The 20547-nt window shown below is 32.4% G+C and overlaps 1 protein-coding gene across 1 annotated transcript; it reads left to right on the forward strand.

Annotated features, from left to right (window-relative positions):
• The first annotated feature begins 168 nt into the window (after positions 1-168).
• LOC142330941 (methionine aminopeptidase 2-like) lies at positions 169-17470 on the forward strand. The gene is made up of 7 exons (XM_075376408.1): positions 169-245; positions 763-905; positions 2120-2214; positions 4538-4679; positions 6857-7031; positions 13665-13795; positions 17091-17470. Exons 1-7 carry the CDS (start codon positions 169-171, stop codon positions 17210-17212), a joined length of 885 nt encoding a protein of 294 aa, XP_075232523.1. The 3' UTR covers positions 17213-17470.
• Positions 17471-20547: the final 3077 nt, after the last annotated feature.

Genomic DNA, 20547 nt, shown 5'->3' on the forward strand with positions numbered 1-20547 from the left:
TAACTTTATTTCAAAGTTAACATGATTTTTTTCAAAATGGAATGACCCATTTTTGATCCCGCCAATCAAAAGACCAGAAAATTTTACATGGAAATATGTGGTCACATATATGACCTTGGAACTTTTTTGAAGATGATATGGCCCGACATCAGAGATAGTGTTTTATGAATGGTGGGTTTCTATGTTATGAAAAGAGGTGCTATCTGGTATTGTCTTGAATCAGCTAATTGTGTTAATCAAATACTGTATGTGATTGACCCCTAAACCAAATTTATGGCCGTATGACCATAAATTTGGTTACCCCATAAAAAAATTTCCTACATCATTTGTGTGACCACATATTATTTTCTGCTCTTTTCATTGATGGGGTCAAACATAGGTCATTCTATAAGAAAAAATGTTGTTAACCTTGAATTAAGGTCAAATCCAAGGTCACCATGAGGTGTCCTCTATCCAATCTGAGTAACTTTTGTTTAGGTAAATTTTGTATTGTGCGTAGTTTACAAGAAAATCCCTGGGGCGATTAAAATGAAACATTCTATATATACACCAGCAAATTATGAAATTAAAAGCAAGCTCACTGTAGCTATTTATATATAACAAATACTGTTGTATATAATCTATTGATTTATTATCAGCGATTTAAATATTATACATTAGTCCTCACTATTATTTACATTATGCTGGAAATGTGGTAAGTGTTTGATTTAGTAAATGACAGATGGAAAATGTCTATTGGATAATGCTATTTTGTCTTTAAAGTAAAAAAAAAAAAATTTGGGGTTTTTTTCTTTATAGGTGCTCACGAAATCATTGTGCTGCGCATTATACCCCTAATGCTGGTGATAAAACTGTTTTGGAGTACGATGATGTTACGAAGATTGATTTTGGAACACATATTAACGGTATTATTTAAAAAAAATATAATTTTAAAATAGTAAATTGAATAAATCAATTTTATGCCTATTATGTAACAAGCAAGCCGTAGGAAAGCATGATTTAGATCGGTATGATTCTCAGGTATTGGGATTTTCCTTAATTTAATACCGAATAAAATTTTGAGGTCTTTCATTTTTTATTACAAAAAAAATATGAAGGTAATTTGATTGAGTAGTTTTGAAAGTATGTATTTAAAATATACTTTTTAAGATACGAGGGCTATTCAGAAAGTAAGGAATGTTTTGGAATTTTAAAAAACCAAGTACAAGAAAAACTTTTTATTATATACATGTGAAAGAGGGACTAAAATACTACTTTTCAACATAATCACCATATAAATTCATGCGCTTAATAGCGGTGGACTAGGTTTGAAATTCCTGTGTCATAGAATTCTGCCGCCTGTGATCTCAACCGCTCAGTGACGCACCCATCTTGCACAAAATTTATGGTAGCTTAGCTTCTGTGAAACAATTTCAAACAATAAAGTCTGTGAAAGTTGTGGGAAACATTGAGAAAGCCTCAGTTATTGTTAAACGGCGGTTTTCACGAATCTTTTTGTCAACTTTAGAGACCAGATCGTCAGTCACAATGCTCGGACATCCACTCTTCTCTTTATCATGAACGTTTGTTCGGCCATTTTTAAACTGAATGCACCACTTCCTGACAGAACTTTCACTTATTACATTGTTCCCATACACTTCACACAGTTCCCGATGAATTTCTATTGGTTTTAAGTTTTTTGCCGACAAAAAACAAATCGCAGACCGCACCTCTCACAATTGGCAGGATTTTCGATTGCAGCAGACATTTCAAATTTGTATATAAAAAAAAAAGGCCAGTGCGGAGATGTTCCCGTTGTCACGGCTGGATGCTGACTGAGGTGCCGAGCACGAGCACACCAATATATATGCGATTGGCGTGCACCTGGCGGCGTCAGGTGGAAACGTTCCTTACTTTCTGAATAGCCCTCGTATTTAAGAAACCAAAAATATATCTTCAAAGAGGTTATGAAGATATCAGCCATTTTAGCAAGGTTTTATTGTATTTATTTAATAAGTTTTGTTTTTGATAAAGTAATTTTTTTAAATGCAATTGCATAAAAATTTGAATGTTTTGGTTTCCATTTTTGTAGTATAATAAAAATAACAGAAGTTTATTATTATTATTTTTTTTTTTTAAGGTCGTATTATCGATTGTGCTTGGACTTTGTCATTCAACCCGAAATATGATAAATTGATTGAAGCCGTTAGAGATGCGACTAATACTGGCATCAAGGTAATATTTATTTCTTTCTAATTTTTACTTTCCCAGGAGTATACTTGTATTTTATAATTATTGATTCTTTATACTATGTAATTGAGAAAATTTTCTCTAATCGGGTCAAATTTTTTACATCAGGATATTTGCAAACTTTAATATTTTATGTCCTCTAATAAAAAAACAATTTTAGTATTGAAAGATTCTGGAGGGTTATATATATTATTATTATTATTATTATTATGCTTTTACGGCCAACATGGGACCACTTAAGTCAATTTTAGTTGGATCTTTTCTGAGAAAGCGTGTTATTTTACTCTTCCGAGCTGCCCAGTATTTCTTCATCCGTTCAGATCTTGCTTTCTTTTCTTCATCCGTAAACACCCTCTTCGTTGTATTTTGTCGTTTGTCTGTCTTTTGTTTAAATCTAATGTTTTTGTCTTTTAGCTTTGTAATTTTTCCAATTTTATTCTGTAGGTCAGTCAGGGAAATTCCCAATTCTTTCATATCTTCTCTAATTTCTTTGATCCATCCTACTTCTAGCTTTTGGAACCAGAGATTTTCAATGATATTTCTTGACAGTCTTGTTTCCGATGTCCTTATGAGATGACCAAAGAAAGAGATTTTTTTTTCCCGCATAGTATCAGTAACAGGCTCTATTTCTCGATACACCACCTCATTTGGCACAATCCACCATCGGCCTTCTTTTTGGTGTTTTTTATTGATACACGTTCTGACAATTCTCCTCTCTATTTTCAGAATTTTTTCAATTCGGTTTTTCTGAGTGATTTTGAAAAGGCTCTCGCTTCCGTAGGTGACTTCTGGCTGTACTGCAGTTTTATAATGTTTAAGTTTTGTTTTAGAAAAAAGGGATTTTTTGTTATATGTTGACCAAGTTAATTTTTGGGATTTAATCATTTTATTTGTCCTGTTTTGCCATGTCACTTTTTCATTTAAATTATAAGTTATTATTTCCCCTAGATATTTAAATTGTTTTACTATTTTAATTTTCTGATTGTTTACCGTAATGTGCTCTATTACCAGAGGATCTATGGCCATTAGTTCAGTTTTTTCGAAAGAGATATGAAGTCCTATCTTTTGTGCTAGGTTTTGATTTGTGTTTTGGCTTCTTGAATATTATTTGCTAAAAGAGCGAGGTCATCTGCAAATCCTAGGCAATTTAGTGTGATGGAGTTTTTCTTAGTACCCATTTTTATATTTTTGGGATTTATTTCATACCATTTTCTCATGACAAATTCGAGGGCGCAGTTAAAAAGGAGTGGTGAGAGGCAATCTCCTTGCCTCAATCCAGTTTTTATGTAGAAGGGTTGAGAGAGTTCACCTCTGAATTTCACTCTGGACTGGGTATTGGTTAAAGTTAATTTTATCATGTTTACGAGTTTAGGGTGAAGGCCCAGGTTTCTCAGAATATTCAGCATGGATGGTCGGTGTATACAATCATAGGCCCTTTTAAAGTCGACGAAGGTGATTATTAGTTGTTTTTTCCGTCTTTTATATAAGTCCATCATAAGTTTTAGGGATATTATTTGCTCCGGGCAACCTCTCCATGGCCTAAATCCCCCTTGGTATTCCCCAAGTTCCAGTTCAAGTTGGTCTTTGCATCGGTTGTATATGATTCTCGACAGGATTTTGTATGTGCAATCCAGGAGAGATATGCCTCTAGTTTTCCGGATTAGTTTTATCCCCTTTTTTATGCAATGGATGAATGAGGGCTGTGGTCCAGTGTTCTGGAAGTTTTTCTTTGTTCCATATTTTCACAAGGCATAGATGTAGGGAAGTTTTGACTGAATAAACTGATGAGTGTTTCCAGAGTTCTGTGAAAAGCTGGTCTTCTCCGCTTGCTTTGTAGTTTTTTATTTCATTTAAGGCTGCGAGAACTTCTTGAATTGTTGGCGGGTTGATATTTACCGGTGAAGTTTTAACTGGAGTTTCAGTGTCAATCTCAAAATTTTCCTCTACAGAGCATTGTTTCCATTAATTTGCACTCCCTACATGTTCTTCATATTAGTTATTATACTCCTGCTATGTACTGAAATTGTGGATAATTATTAAACTATCCTTGTATACTCACTTAGCAGCAAATTTGTTAATATATATATTTTTTCCTTAAATTATAGTATTTTTTCAGATTTTTCTTTTTGTTTCGTTATCATTAAAGTTTCAAAGCAATGGAAGTAGACAGCATCTTCATCACAGTTATGTTATTTTTTCAAACTGCTGGTATAATAGTAGCAGTCTTTATAAGTTGTAATTTATTCCTTTAAAATTTAAAGTAATCCAGTTTCCATGATTAATTACATTATTTTCTGTTTTATTTTAGGCTGCTGGAATTGATGTTCAGTTATGTGAAGTGGGTGCTGCTGTACAGGAAGTTATGGAGTCATATGAAGTCGAATTGGATGGCAAAACATATCGTGTCAAATCGATTCGTAATCTCAATGGCCACTCCATTTCACCATATCGTTAGTATTTACATTATAGTTTTATTTTAGTTTTTTTTTTTTTTTTTATTATTTATTAAATGCCATTCGTTATTAGTACAGTTTATACTTTTTAATTCTATGTCATTGATGGTCATAGTAAATGTTAGCGGTGATAGTTTTTTACATTGCTAAAAATTACACCTTTGAAAGTTTACTGACCGTGCAGCAAAACTTTCTTGTGGTTTTTTGCACATTTAATGTTTCCAGCAAATGTTATTTGGAGATGAGCTGGGTGTTAAATTTTTATTGGAGATTGCATTTTTTTTGTTGTTGATTAGAATTGTTTTATTGTATCTGTAAAGAAAATATTAATAAAATTAAATGTAATTATCAAATATATTTTTTTACATTAATATAAAGCCACTTGTAAAAGATATTTTATGGGAAAAATTATTTTAAATAACTTAACAAAATTTTTGTAACTTGTAATGGTAAAAAAATTCACTTTTTTTTTAATTTTTTGAAGGAAAAAACCAAATATTTTAGCAAAAATACATATTCATCAATCATTTACAAACTGTAATTTCATTACACGCCTGGCTTTCATTGTGCTTGTTGCTGGAATTTATTCATTCGGTTGACTGTATAAGTCCAATTACAGCTACGTGTGACCAGGATTTAAACCCTTCTGGAGTGAATGACCGAGATGCTACTGCTTCACCATAGAGGTTGCCAGAAATAGTTTATTTATAAGTAGAAGGGCAAGAGATTGTTGTGATCGTTTATGATTATGATGTAATATTTATAATAATAATGTTATGCATGGGAAAACTGTGAGAGATAGATTAGTGTTGGATATTTGGATTGACTGTCATAAAATTCTGAAAAAAGAAGGCCAATTCAATTGCAAAATGATGATTTATAATGTTTTTGGATTGGAAAGAATTTTTGCCGATAAGATTAAAATTTTTATATTGTAGAATGTAACTGTCAGAAGTTCTTGGTGGAATGCCTAAAATAGCTTGAGGATGCTCGCTAAAGAGTTACTTTTCTTTATGTCAAAGCATGACGCTGTTTCACAAGTAAAAAATAAGGTTTTACTCATGTAGAACCAAACGAGGAATTTTTTACCAACTCCCTTTCAGCAGAGATTCAGATCAGAGTGTCTACTATCACTTCATCGAGATGACAACCAATTGGCTTTAATTACTAACTGTTGAAACCAATGCAAGAATGATGATAATAACTAATTTAGTACCCTGTTCAGGGAATAATGAAACAGATTCATTACAGGTACTGTAGTGAAAAATCAATCATTAATTTTTTTTTGCCTGGATGACGAACAAACCCTGAATAAATTTAGTATTTTATTTGTTTTTACTAAATTTTTTCAGCCATACATCGTTTTATTTAAAAAATTATTCAGTTTGTTGTTAAATGCTCAAAATTTTTTTTTATGTTAATTTTAAAACTCTTCAGTCATGATTTTTGATTTTATTACATTCACTTAAATACTGATTTTATGTACGATTAAAAAAATATTTTCTAAAAATTGGCAGGATTTTTATCTGAAGGGAAGAATATGAATGAATGATTTTTTCATTACGGTTAATTTTTTTTTGAAAATGTTTTAATAAAAACTAGGAAAGAGGCATTTATACTTTAATGAATTAATACTTGATGTGGCTGATGTACAATCATGAATCCGAAAAAAGAGGAGTCCCAGAGGCAGTCAATGGTCAATCTCCCCCTTAATAATACAAAGGAATGTATTATTTCTTCAAGTTTTGGTATTATCAACTTAGAGAACATAGTGGGGGGTTTGTCAGGATTGTGTTCACAGAACTGATATGAGGAAGAATTGTTCAACGATAAGAGTAATGAGCGACGGTAAGAGAGGAACAATTTAACTGTGATCTTAATTTTTACTACCTTTTACCCAGTGTTGCTTAATTAAACCAGTCACAAAATTATTAATTTTTGTATTAACTGAATGGTTTAGATGGATTTCTGATTAGATGAATATACTCAGTTTTATAAACCATTCAATTTAAGTTACATAATGAAATTTTTATTTGTAATGAAGAGAAGTAGAATTTTTATAAAATGACAGAATCAGAGAATCATAAATTGAGAGAGGAAAGAGAGTGTTAGGAGTGGTTGAGATAAATGCTGTATTAGCCAAATAAATTATTTTTCTTTTCTTTTTTATTTAGGTATCCACGCCGGTAAGACTGTTCCCATTGTGAAGGGTGGTGAAGCCACAGTAATGGAGGAAAATGAGTTTTACGCGATAGAAACTTTTGGCTCGACTGGACGTGGTCAAGTACATAACGATATGGATGTTTCACATTATATGAAAAACTTTGATGCCGGTTACATACCTTTAAGGTAATACTCTTAAAAATTTTTTTGTATAAATTTGATTAATTGTTAACATTTTTATTTTTCTGGCTGTGTAGTTATATTGTTTTGTATGGACTGATTTAGAAGATATTCAGCAATTATTTTTGTATAAGGGAAATCGATGCTGTTTAATTTTGATCACAGTCAGTGAAGGAGGAAGCAAGGGAGTAAAAATCTGGTTGCTGTATCTCAAAATTTCACTTTGTATAAATTTTTTACACTTTATATAAATATATACATATACTGAGTGATATTTTACTATGGAAACAGCTTTATACTGCACATCTTAGAAATACAGAATGTCCCATATAAAACGCAATCCATCATCCATGAAATTTCAAAAGTCAAGCTTACTCCCCTACTCGTTACTGAAATGGACTCGTCCAACATCTGAACTTCGTGGCGACGCAGTAGAACACTACCGATAGTAACAACAATGCAATCATAACGATCAGTGTATTGCTAGTGACAAGATGGTGTTTTTGCTAGATGAACAGGCTTTCATTGTCGAGTCGTATTTCAGTACGAAATCAGCGGTCGCAGTGCAAGATTTATTTCGCCATAACTAGCCGGATAAACCGGCTTCTAACAAAACATTAGTATTAAGGTCAGTTGCAAAATTTAGAGAGACCGGTTCTGTTAATAACAAGGAACACAAAAGATCTGCGTCCGTATTGAATACTCAAAAAATACTTATCATTTTTCAACTCAAGTCACATTCTCAAACTGATTAGTTGATTTCATTACAGTACTATTTCTCTTCAATTGTGCATTTGGGCAATTTCATTTAGTTCTGAGGGCCAGTATAAAATATCTATTATAAATATCTGATTTTTTTGCTTGATTCTGATTACATATCATTGATGTTTATTAATTTTGGTTACAATGTATGGGTTTACAACTGCCATGGGTCATTCCATAATTCTTTACTTGCATGCTTGCATTCTCTAATGTTCTATTTAATTTTCTCAGGAAAGTTATGAAGCTCCGCTAGCTTTTTTTAAAGATTCTCATATCTCCAATTTTCATTTTAGATCATCAATATAATTTTTACTTTTTTTTACACTACCGATTTTATTTTAATCAATCTTCCTCTCATAATTTGTCTCAGCCAGTTTTTTCTGAATTGCTTTGAATGAGTTTCTACTCTTGTTAATTCTTCACGTTACCTTTTCATTTTGTCTGCCCATTTGTTAGTTTTCTTTTCACCTCTTCCTGGCCCATATTAAAATCGTTCAATTTTTTTTCTTAGTGTCCATATTTCACATCCATTTAGAAGTACATTTCTTCTTATTTTGAAATGTTAACTCCATTTTATGGTGTGATAACCATTTCTTTCTATCAAACGCTTTAGGCACTACTATTCTTTGTTTCGTTCTCTCTTTTTTCCTTTTTTCACTGTTGTAATTTTCTATTAACAGTATATGTATGTTTTATTTATTCAATTTACCATTTTTTGTCCTGAGATTCATCGTCTTATTATTGCCTTTTATTTTTCATTAATTTTCTTTTCTCGATATTTATTTTTATTCCGTATTATATTATAAATCTTGTAATTTTAAAATCATGTGTTTGAATATTTTTGATCATATCTTTAACAATGTGTGTATCAAATAAAATCTGTTACAGGCAGTACTATTTCTTACTCTTTTTCATTTGTTAAACCATTCAGTTTGAGCTGCTTTTTTCCTTTGTCAAACCACTCGGTTTGAGCATCCTTTACTCTTATTACTTTCTTATTCGGGTATAATCTGTAAATAATCTTCACAACAGTTCTGTTTTTTCGGTGTGAAATGCTTTAATAAAATTCTAAGCTTGTCACCATTTTTAAATACATAACATTATTATGCTTATGTACATTCCCTTCTTAAGTGTATCATCCCTTGAGTCTTTCTCAAAAGGTAGAACAAGTTTTCAAAATACAAAAATTGGCTGTTTGGTGCCCATAAATCTTTGAATTATGTAGACTGTATTTTGTAAAATGTTTATTTATCTGTTTTTTTACGTTCATGAATGTGCAATCTTTGCTAAAAAGAATAGTCGTAGCTGGGAAAGTCATGCAACACTTTGCCATCTTTTATATATATACTAGCTGTACCCGCCACGCTTCGCTGTGGCACATTGTGGTTGCATGGATGAGAAATGAGAAACAAAAAAAGCATACGTTTCCTAGAAGTTAAATTTTGCAATACTTGTGGATATACAATATTTTTTTGTTTTTCCACTGTCTGCGTAGATATAAAGGTTATCTGGTTTGCCGACTCGAGAACACGCACATACAGTTGTCCATGTGAGAAGCAATCCGCATCTAAATTTAAACCACACAATTCTAAAGATTGACCTTGAGCTTTATTGATTGTGATTGCAAATTCCAGTCGAATTGGGAATTGCAATCTTTTAAATTGAAATGGTGTATCGGTCAGGATCATGGGTATTCGAGGAATGAGGACATCTTCACCTTTGAAAGGTCCCGTTAAAATCGTTGCTTCCACTACGTTATTCATCAATTTCTTAACTGCAAGTCGCGTGCCGTTGCAGAGTTTTGACTGATTAATATTCCGCAACAGGATAATTGGCACACCTATTTCCAATTTTAATATGTGTGGTGGCATCCCTGGCAGATCAAGTGAGTTTAAAAATTCCGTTGGATAATTAACTACTTCATCTGCTTCCACAACGATGTCTATCGACTTATATGCAATTTCCTCACTTTTAATGCTGGATTGAAAAACATTATTAAGTTGATAAACATCTTTATTCTTTGCGGCAAGGATAGCTCGTTCACTGAGCCGATCGTGATTTCTATGATTAGTTTGAATATCAGGAAATACTTTTTCGATCAGTTCTTCTTTCGATGTTACTAAATTACAAAAATTATCAGGAAATGATATTCGTCTAGACGTCTCATCGACTGGCAGTTGTCCGTTTCCAATGCCCAGTAACTGTCGTGAGAATACCTCAGCTGATGGATCGTTCTGCAACTGGACACGCATATTCGTTGTCGACTGCAATGTACATACGTGTCGCCACAGTGTTGAATATTTCAGGCAAGCATTTATTTCGTCTACTGGTGTAGATCGAGAAATTACAGGCAATCTTTGCCTAAAATCTCCTGTGAGCAATATCAAAGCATTCCCGAACGGTTGAACGATTCCACGCAAATCTCGTAACGATCAAGAGCTTTAAGCGATTTTTTATGTGCCATCGTGCATTCATTCCAAACAGTGAGTTTACATTTTTGTAATACTTTTCCCATACAGGATGCTTTGGAAATATTGCATGCAGGAGTCTCGATGATTTGCATGTTTAATGGCAACTTCAGAGCTGAATGCGCAGTCCTTCCACCTGGTAACAATGTTGCAGCTATTCCAGACGAAGCAAGAGCTAAGGCTATGCCATTTTTTGATCGAACCATTGGTAGAATCAATCTAATGAGGAATGATTTCCCAGTTCCTCCTGGCGCATCCAAGAAGAAGGTCCCCCCAGCTCCGTCATTTATCATTTGCATTATGCGATCGTAAATGCCTATCTGTTCACGCGTTAATTTGGGAATGTTTAATCGGACATATGACTGAAGATCACCGATGTTGTAACTCTGTTCACGGCGTAAATCCACATCAAATGAAGCAATCTCAGCTCGGGTGGGTGCTGGCATTCCCATTGACTAAGAACTTTATTTGCATTAGCTAAGCACTTGTCTTCAATATTTATCAATGCTTTGTTGTAAGTGCCTTCTGTAAATTCAGACAAAAGTGAATATTTAACCCAACAAAGGATTTTTTGGTGATTATGTAGGGATATTATTTTCTGTGTATTTGGTTATTTTGACTTTTTTTGTTTGCATAGTCTTAAGTCTATCTGGGCTATAAGAAAGTTGGGTGTTTTAATTTATTTACTGTAAGTCATCCTTCTTGGTGGCTTTTTCTTTTTGTTTTGGTGTTTTTTTTTAAAAATAAAATACTGATGTTTTAGCTGTTATTTAACAGCTAAAACAATAATTCAAAGAAATTTGATACTTAATCAGTTGTGATTTTGTTTACATTGGCAACGACCATGCGGGCTCTTTGTGATTGGTCGTTGTGTTTGACATCAGCCATCTTGCATTGATCTGATTGGTTTTCCTTTGTTTACATTTCCAAATTAAAAATAGATGAAAACAATCTTTGATGTGGGTTATATATTGTGATAAAATTTGAGCTCAATCGGTGCAGAACATTTTGAGTTTTTAAAGCGTACACAAATGAACTTAACATTTTTATATATATAAAGATATATATATATATGTATATATATATATCAAGCAAATGCCGAATAAATCAAGGTTTCTTTTTTTATCTGTGGAGTAGTATTTCTACGAGGTCTGTTCAGAAAGTAACCCAATTTAATGTTTTTAATCTTTATTATTAATTTTACAGATGATTGGTTTTTGTCTTCTTCAAAGTATTCATCTCTCTTACTAATACACTTTTTCCAGCGGTGTTTCCACTTCGCCAAGCAGTTCTGGATAGCTTCATTTTAAATGGCCTTTAAGGTCCATGACAAATTTGCTGTAATGTCATCAATAGTCTTAAAACTTTCATCGCCGATTTTAATTTCAGAAATAAGAGAAAAATAATTTGACCAGCAGGGAGGCAGATGGAGGACAGTTGTCTGATTTTTGGCACAAAACTGAGTGTGCGGGCGCGCATTGTGTTGAAGGAACCATGAGTTGAACCATGAGAACCACACCTCTGGTTCCTTTCTGCGGATTTTTTTCACGTAACCATTGTAAATCACTTTGATAGTATGCCCATGCCCGGTTCACTGTTTCACCTTGAGGCAAGAATTCAAAATGCACAGTTCCGTTAAAATCAAAAAAACAGAGAGCATTACTTTGACATTGGATCGAAATTGACATGCTTTCTTAGGGCGTGGAGATTCTTTGTCAATCCATTGTGATGATTGAACTTTTTGTCTCAATATCGTAGCTGTAAACCCAGCTTTCATCTCCTGTTATGATCCATTGCATGAATATTTCATCGTCATCTGCTTGTTCAAGAAGTTGCTGCCAAACATCTACTCGATGTCCTTTTTTGTTGTCATCAAATGAACAAACTGTACTGCAACTCGATCCGTGTTAAATTTTTCACTCATAATGTTATGGCATTATCCAATCAAGATGCTTTAACCTCTTGTGCAAGTTCTCTGACAGTCAATCGGCGATTTGCACGCACCAGGTAGTTGATTTTCTGAATGCAGGTGTCATCATCAGTTGAAGTCCAAGGCCTTCTTGGTCGATGACCACCTTCAATGATGACCATTTTTAATCGTGAAAACTGTTCGTAACATTGTGTACACCCAAAGTGTCATCTCTGTAAGCTTGTTTCGAAAGTTGAAACTTTTCTGTAAAAGTTTTCCCCAGTTTCATGCAAAATTTTATATTGTATCCATTGCTCCCAAAAATTGCACATTACAAAAATCGTTTTACTAACACTTAAACACGTTGCACTCAAATAATAATAACGTGAAAATTAAATGAGATACCAATAATCCAAGAACATGTGGTTGCAGAGGAGGTTATGCAGAATAACAGTTCTGCCAACCACAGTCACTAAATATCTGTTGGCGCATAATTAAAATGGTTGGTTATTTTCTGAACGGATCTCGTATACTCATTCCTAATGTGAGCTAAATAATATATTATTATGTAAACATCAGAATAAAAGATCTATTTGTATATTTCACCGGTAGTTCTTGTGAAATTAATTTCATCGTTGTTTGTATATGTCTTTTATCAGAATTTAAATTCTGTTAAAAACAACTTAATTCTGTTGTTCCAATAAATTAAGAAAATTTATGTTATTCTTTATTTCATTTTATAGTTTTGCATGTTTTTATTTATTTATTTAACTTCTTTTTTTTAATGAATTTGGCTGACAACCACATGAAGCAACATTTTGCATTCTTTTTTCTGATCAGACGTTTTCTTTTTTCCTCTTGGGAATCCTCAAAATCTTGTAACAGTTTTCTGATCGTAATCTTATACTATTTCTTCAGGTTTTTTCATTTCTTTTAGGCCTTTTTGCACTGAAGTTTATTGAATTCTGTTCTTTTTGTTGTAAATATGATTGAAGATTTGTTTTTTGTGAACCTGCTATTCGTTCTTATTAAGTGGCCAAAGAATTTGCTTCTTTTTTTTCTGATGGAATCTGATGTTTTCTCAGTTTGATTGTATTTGTAAATGCATAAATACGTGTAAATATTCATATTTATTACTTCTAAATATTTGTTTTCATCTATTTTTATTGGTCCCAAGATTTTCCTTTCTTTATTAATATTGGATTTATTTCACCTGATTTCAAACTAAAGGTATGTTCTTATGCGTTTAGGCCTTCCAGCTTGGTTATTATATTGCAATGCCTAATATCGGTTTTTATTGAGATGCCTTTTTTATGTAAATATCTTTTGTTGGTAGGCCAAATTCTTTTTTCTCATTCTTCTTTGATCAGGTTCTTTCTCTAAACCATGATTTAGATTATTTCCCCAAGATATTTAAGTTTATTGACTTTGTTGATTTTTCCATTTTTTGTATTTAGGGACTTAATTTATTTATCGTTACTTTTTTTTTATTTGTTCTAGATTGGGATCATCAAGAAGTTTACTGAATACCATCAATACTCATTTTGGTACTTTAGCATTTTGTAAAAGATGGTTGGACAGAGTCGGATGTACTAAATATCAGATGGCACTTAAATATTTTTGCGAAAAAGGTATTTCTTTTTTTTTATACAGGGTTATCATAAAAGAATGGTGCAGTTTTGAACATGGTTTAAATTAAAACTAAATTACAGTTTGTTTTTTATTTTTCACATTTGTCGTCTCAAACATTTTTTTACATAATTAATAAATTTCAATATGTGCACCCTTAGTCTTGACAAATGTCCAAACTATACTCGACTTCTCTCCAAACATTAGTTAACATTTCTTCGTTAACGGTTGTCATCGCTTCATTAATCCTGTTTTTTAAGCGGTTTAGGTCGCAAATTTTTTGTGTATAAACAACGCTTTTGATGTACCCCCGCAAGAGAAAATCGCAAGGTGTCAGGTCTGGAAGCCAAAGTACGGGTCCTTGCCAGCCTATCCATCGATCTCTAAATTTTTCGTTCAAAGTGTCCATAACCGGTGCATTGAAGTGCGGGAGAAGCACCATCTTGTTGGAAATGAAGTCGATGAATGTTTTCGAGTTCACCCGGCTGAGGAAAGCAATAATCTGTTAACATGTCAAGGTACACGACTCCATTAACTGTTTTTTCGGCAAAGAAGCAAGGCCCTATTACATGATTTTCATCACACCACACCAAACATTAACTTTAGGCAAATCGCGTTGTTTCTCGATAATTGCGTGTGGGTTTTCAGAGCTTCGTATTTGTGGATTGTGTCTGTTAACACATCCATTCACGTGGAATGTAGCTTCATCTGTAAAAATTATATCGTCTAAAAATGGTTCGTTTTCAATCATTCTTGTACGACATTTGAACAGCGAAATTGGAATGTTTTAGACCATTATCGGGTTTCAATTCCTGCAGTATCTGGATTTTATAAGCATGTAAATTTTGTTTTTTACGTAAAACTTTGTGAACTGTTGATTTTGGAATACCTAATTCGACGGTTCAACGGGGGATGGACTTCCCAGCACTTCTAATTGCCGATCGTCTAATTATTCACCCGTTTTGTCCGGTACACTCGGTCTGCCGGTTGATTTCTGTTTCTTAACCGATCCGGTTTCTTCGAATCGTTTGAACCGACGCGTTATGTTATTTTTGTGTGGTGGATCTCTTCCGAAATCACGTCAAAACACACGTTGAACTAAAATTACAGATTTTAATTCGGCCATCAATAAAACACACTTTGCTTTGTCTTTATCTGAGAACGTAGTAACTCGCTAAACTCACCGCAACAACAATACAAGAACTGACGTTTGTCTTTATTTCTTGACTACATATTTTACAATATGCAACAATTTTTAATGTTTTAATTTTAACGTGTAATTTTCAAAAACATTTTTATTAACTGATGATGAGGAAAACTCTCGACAGCGCTTTTATGATAACAATTGAAAGAGCAATAAGATAAGGTAAGCAACATCGTTAGATTTTGTACTCTTGGTAGAAAGCTAAGTTATACGTTTGTCCTTTATTATATATTATTTAATATATGAAATATAAACAACCAAAACACAATAATTAGATAAGTTATACTTAGAATATTAATTCCAAGAATTAATTTTTGTGGAATAGAATTCAATACCGACTGAAGATGCGGGATCCTGTGAAAATCAATTATTGGAATTAATATGGTAAGTATAATTTTTCTGATACTGTGTTTTGGTGATTTATATTTTGTATAATATTAAATTTTATTATGGAGTGGTCAATATGTTAATGAATTATTTGAATTTTCAAAAATTTATTTATGCAGTATACATATTTATAACTTTAAAGTTTTGATTGAAATTAAAAGTATCAGAGAAGTAATTTGAAGCGTGTAAAATGATCTGTTTTTATTTGGGTTGGACAATAACTTTCCTGCTAATTAGCATTCTGATGAATCGTTCCTTTTTGTTTATCGATAGAAATAGCATTCTACACTACAGCCATATTATGACAATATATCACAGTTCTGTGATATATCAGTTCAGTAATATATCATAATACTGTGATATTTGTACCAGGAGATAATATTTATAAAGTACGGGCAATCTATGTCCATCATTCAAAATCTGGTACAGAAGAAGTAATACATTGAAATTTGACATTGAAGTAACAACTATTAAAGGAAAAACTTAAAATGTAAAAATTATCCTGTGATGTTATCTTTTCAAAAGAAAATCAAAGATAAATTAGAAGAAATACTAGATGTCATGAATTTATTCCTAGGAGAGAATTTCTGTCTGAAAATAAATAGGGTAAAAAAAGGAAATGAAGTGTGACAGAAAGAAACATTACTTTAAACATTATTTTACTATTTAAAATGTATATAATTTTAAATGTAATTTAATAGGCGTACAAGGAGGAAGTCATCTGGTGTGCACAGCAGATTTTTTCCTTTACTTTCGCATTTACACTATACAGAAAAGATGACACGATCGCCTAGTTTTTTCAGAAACTAGGAGAGCTTTTCAGAAAGTCAATTAAGATCCGTGAGCATTCCAAAAGATAGTGGCCATCGATTATCTTTGCTGTTGATGTGAATGGTTTTTCTCTTCTGTGGAATGAATTCCTGTACTTTGACTGTTTGTTTTCAACAGGTCAGTAGCAATATACGAGTGTTTCCCAATATGAAATTGCACAAAATTTCCTCTTGAATATGTTGAAACAGCTCTAAACTGTGTTTAAAAAATGTTTACTCGCTCACGCTTTTGATAGATTGTGATATAATTATGGCATCCATCTTGAAAACTATTTTGGATATTTATCCAAAATATGATGTACTTAATCATTTAAGATGTCATTAGTCTTTGTGATCGGTTTCTATTCTCAGTCATCATATGAATTTTTATTTAATATTTTGCTGTTTAATCTCTATAGATCGTTATCCAGAATATTCAAAACCGGTTCTAATCGATAAAGCTAACTCGCAATAATTATCTCCCCCGGTTTTAATTTCTTTGTGGTTTTCACTTTCAAAAAGTAATGATTGATCACCACACATAATTCTCTTTCATTCGTTTTTTACAAATTAAAATACTCGATCGCTCAAATGATTGCCAGCAACAGATTTATGAATGTACCTGGCAGAAAGTCGGTGTATGCTCTAGTGGAGATGCGGTAAACTAAGAACAAAGAACAACTTCAGTAATGTAGTGTGCATGGAAGTAATCAGACACCCTTCATAAGAAAGCGTGTTTTTTTCACACGCTTCTCTTTTCAGAGGATGATGTAAACTGAAACCTGGTTTGACCGTGGAATTAAAAAACAGAAAGATTTTAAATTGATCTCTCCCCTGTTGAATATTTCTTTGTAAGTGTGTTATTGTGTTGTTTATAAATTTTATTTATTTTTTCAGATATTGTTGAAGCGTATCCGCCATTGTGCGACATAAAGGGTTGTTATACTGCTCAGTTTGAACATACAATCGTGTTACGACCTACATGCAAAGAGGTTATTAGCCGTGGAACTGATTATTAAATAAATGTGTACAGTAACCTCAGTATTGTTCTGTTTTGTTACATTGTTATTATTTTTTATTATTATGATCATTATTGTGGAGTTTATATATATGTTTCTTTTTTGTGAAATTTATTTTTTTTTTGCTTTGTTAATATTTTTTTTTAGTTTTGATGCGATCCTGATTATGTATCTGGATTCAGTAAGTGGAATATTGTGTTTACATTTTGGATAGTGTATTATGTGGTTTATTGAAAATCCATTAAAACAGTTGATAAAAAAAAATTGTTATTTTACTAAATTTTGAAACCCGATGGAGCAATTTAACATTCTGAAATGTCACATTGACTTCTGAAAAAAAAATGGTTTATATAATTTTTTCCATCAAAGCTAGGAAAGTTACGTTGTGGTTTTAGGTTTCTTTGCCCTCAACAGACTACTACTTAGAAAGAGAATTTTAAAGTATTCAAATAAAGTATTATGTTAAAAAAATTATTGTAGTCTTTGAGTAAAAATTTCAGATACAGCATCCACGGTGACCGTTTTCTTACTACCTTCTTGATGAATTATAAGCAGTATTTTTAGCATCGGTGAATTATAATCTGAAATAATTTTACAAAATTTCATAATCTATTAACCTTTTTCGATCTGTAGCCTTGGAACTGGTTACGCACAGCGTCAGTTTTAAAGCGCTGTTACAAAATCATTTTATATGGCATCTAAGTCGGTTTTTTTTTCACAAAGGAATCTGTTTTATGAACGACTTTTATACGATGTAAAATGTTTTATTTAGACTAGAAAGAATATGACCATTTTTTTATCAGAAATGTGCTTGTGTGTGTGTCTGTGACTTGTGTATTATAATTGCTATGAGGATTACTGATTTATTTATTATTTACAAAAATAGCTTATTATATTACCAATATATCGATGTATTGAAACACATAATAAATTATGTTATACGACACACAAAAAAAAAGAAGGACTTGTGATCATAAATACGTCACTTTTACTTGAGGTCTATAAATATCTTTTCTGACAAATGATATCGGTAAACGTGTAACACATATCGATTCGTAATGAATAACAGTGTATAGTAAAAATGGTTTTTGTCAATCTGAATAGCCTTTTGAGTGGTGGGGATTTTTATAAAACGTAGTTTTCAAAATCTACTTTTATTTATACTAACATATGTTACTAATCTGCGATTTATGACACGGGTTTTTCATCATATTTTGTCCAGTTTTCAACCGATTTGCTTGAAAGTATTATTTTTTAAATCTGCAAACTATGTTTCACAAACGCAAAGCAAAAAAAAATTTCTATAATAAAAAACACGGTAGAAATGCGCAAAAAAAATTCTGCAATTAAATTATCGTAATTTTTGTACCGTTACAATTTTTTTGTTGTTACAGGCATAAAAAATATCCAATCGTAACGGTTTTTTTTGTCAGAATCTGTTAAATCCCTTTAATATACTTAATTTTTAGAAATTTTTTTCACAAGAGGGTAGCAGCATAAGACTATGAAGGGAGGCAATTAAATACCAACATATTTTCACCACGGAGCGCTAATCAACCGCGGATCATCGTGATGGGAAAAGGTTAATCCATTCTGAATATATAAATTAAAATGATAATTGACAAAAAAATGAAGAAAATTTAGGCTTATTATCTTTCTTCCCTGCATGAAATTGCCCAAATACTTAACTATGGTGATGTAGTGGAGTCATCTAATTAGTACAAGAATGTATTGGAGTTTCAATACAGAAACAATAAAAAGGAAAATTGATTTTACTCCCCCCCCCCCTTATTGGATTTGAATCATTTCAAATATCATTGCGTGCATGTTTATTGAAACATAATGGACGCACACTTAGATCGCTTAGACAAAAAGCCAAAAGTGAGATAAAAGATGAACAGATTTGTTCATTATTTATAATAAATCATTTATATTACAGAGCTTGCTTACTCACGTATTATCCCCCCTCTCTCTCTCTCTCTCTCTATCTATCTGTCTGTCTATCTATCTATCTCTCTCCCCCCTCACTCTCTCTGTCTCTCTACACAAATATATATATTTGTATATATACAGGTGATTCAAAGAAACGGGAAATTTTGAAAGTTGTGTTGGTAGCCGTGGGCGATTACCACTTGATAAGTGGCGCCAGCCTCTCTAACCTAACCTCTCTTTTCTTGTTTAGCCTCCGGTAACTATCGTTTAGATAATACTTCAGAGGATGATATGTATGAGTGTAAATGAAGTGTAGTCTTGTACATTCTCAGTTCGACTATTCCTGAGATGTGAGGTTAATTGAAACCCAACCACCAAAGAACACCGATATCCATGACCTAGTATTCAAATCCGTGTAAAAATAACTAGCTTTACTAGGACTTCAATGCTGGAACTCTCGGCTTCCAAATCATCTGATTTGGGAAGACGCGTTCACCACTAGACCAACCCGGTGAGTCTCTCTAACCTAACCTGCCATTTAGTTGTCATGGATCCTTGGAGTGGTGTGTAACGTGCATTTGCTATCAAAGCGTTTTACAAAATCAATGACAGTGTGGAGGGAGCGCATAGAGAATTTCGCCGTCATTTTAATCTGGAACAGCACGACTGTGTTTCATCAGCACATGTAATTAAAACACGGATATCTAATTTTTATATCCTCCACTTTACATTCAGTTCAATTAACTGTTTTTATTTACAGTCGATTGTAGTATGTATCAAATTAAGTAATAATTTACTCCCGTAGTAATTACATCATAAAATTACAACGTCGATTTTTTCCTGTAACTCGACTATTTGTTACCCGATTTAAAAAATAAAATGACATTTTGTTCAAAATTAAAGGCGTAATATTTTAGCAAAGATAAAACCAACGTTTACGGAGATACAACGGATTGAAAAATAAACATTGCCGCCGTTTTGTAATTTAGGAAGGTATTTAATTTCTGATTTTTTTCTACTTTTAAAACTTTATTACCGAGACCCTTACCAAATATTAATCTTATTCCTCTATCCGATCTCGAGATATAAAGTTTTATATAAAAATAAGAAAATGGCGGACAGGGGGAGAACAAAGGAGAAATTGCTGTAACTAAGGATATTTTTTGTTTAGTTTTACCAGTAGAATCCGAAAAAGTATTGCCAGCCCAGTATTTTAGAAACACTCTGTATACACATACGTAATCGTGCCATTTAAAAATTAAAGCTCTATGGTTTATTCGTTTGGGAATTTTTTGTTTAGTTTTACCAGTAGAATTCGAAAAAATATTGCCAGCTCAGTACTTTAGAAACACTCTGTATGCACATACGTAATCGTCCCTATTAAAAATACATTTAAAAATTAA

This window comes from Lycorma delicatula, chromosome 10, assembly GCF_047948215.1.
Source record: "Lycorma delicatula isolate Av1 chromosome 10, ASM4794821v1, whole genome shotgun sequence".
NCBI classification, from domain to species: domain Eukaryota; kingdom Metazoa; phylum Arthropoda; class Insecta; order Hemiptera; family Fulgoridae; genus Lycorma; species Lycorma delicatula.

Bases quoted from the DNA above. Each gene is read 5' to 3' on its own strand.
- LOC142330941 (XM_075376408.1), top strand. From the start codon at position 169: ATGGTGGGTTTCTATGTTATGAAAAGAGGTGCTATCTGGTATTGTCTT. The intron at 906-2,119 runs GTATTATTTAAA...TTTTTTTTTAAG, and splicing joins TTTTGGAACACATATTAACG to GTCGTATTATCGATTGTGCT. The intron at 2,215-4,537 runs GTAATATTTATT...GTTTTATTTTAG, and splicing joins CGACTAATACTGGCATCAAG to GCTGCTGGAATTGATGTTCA.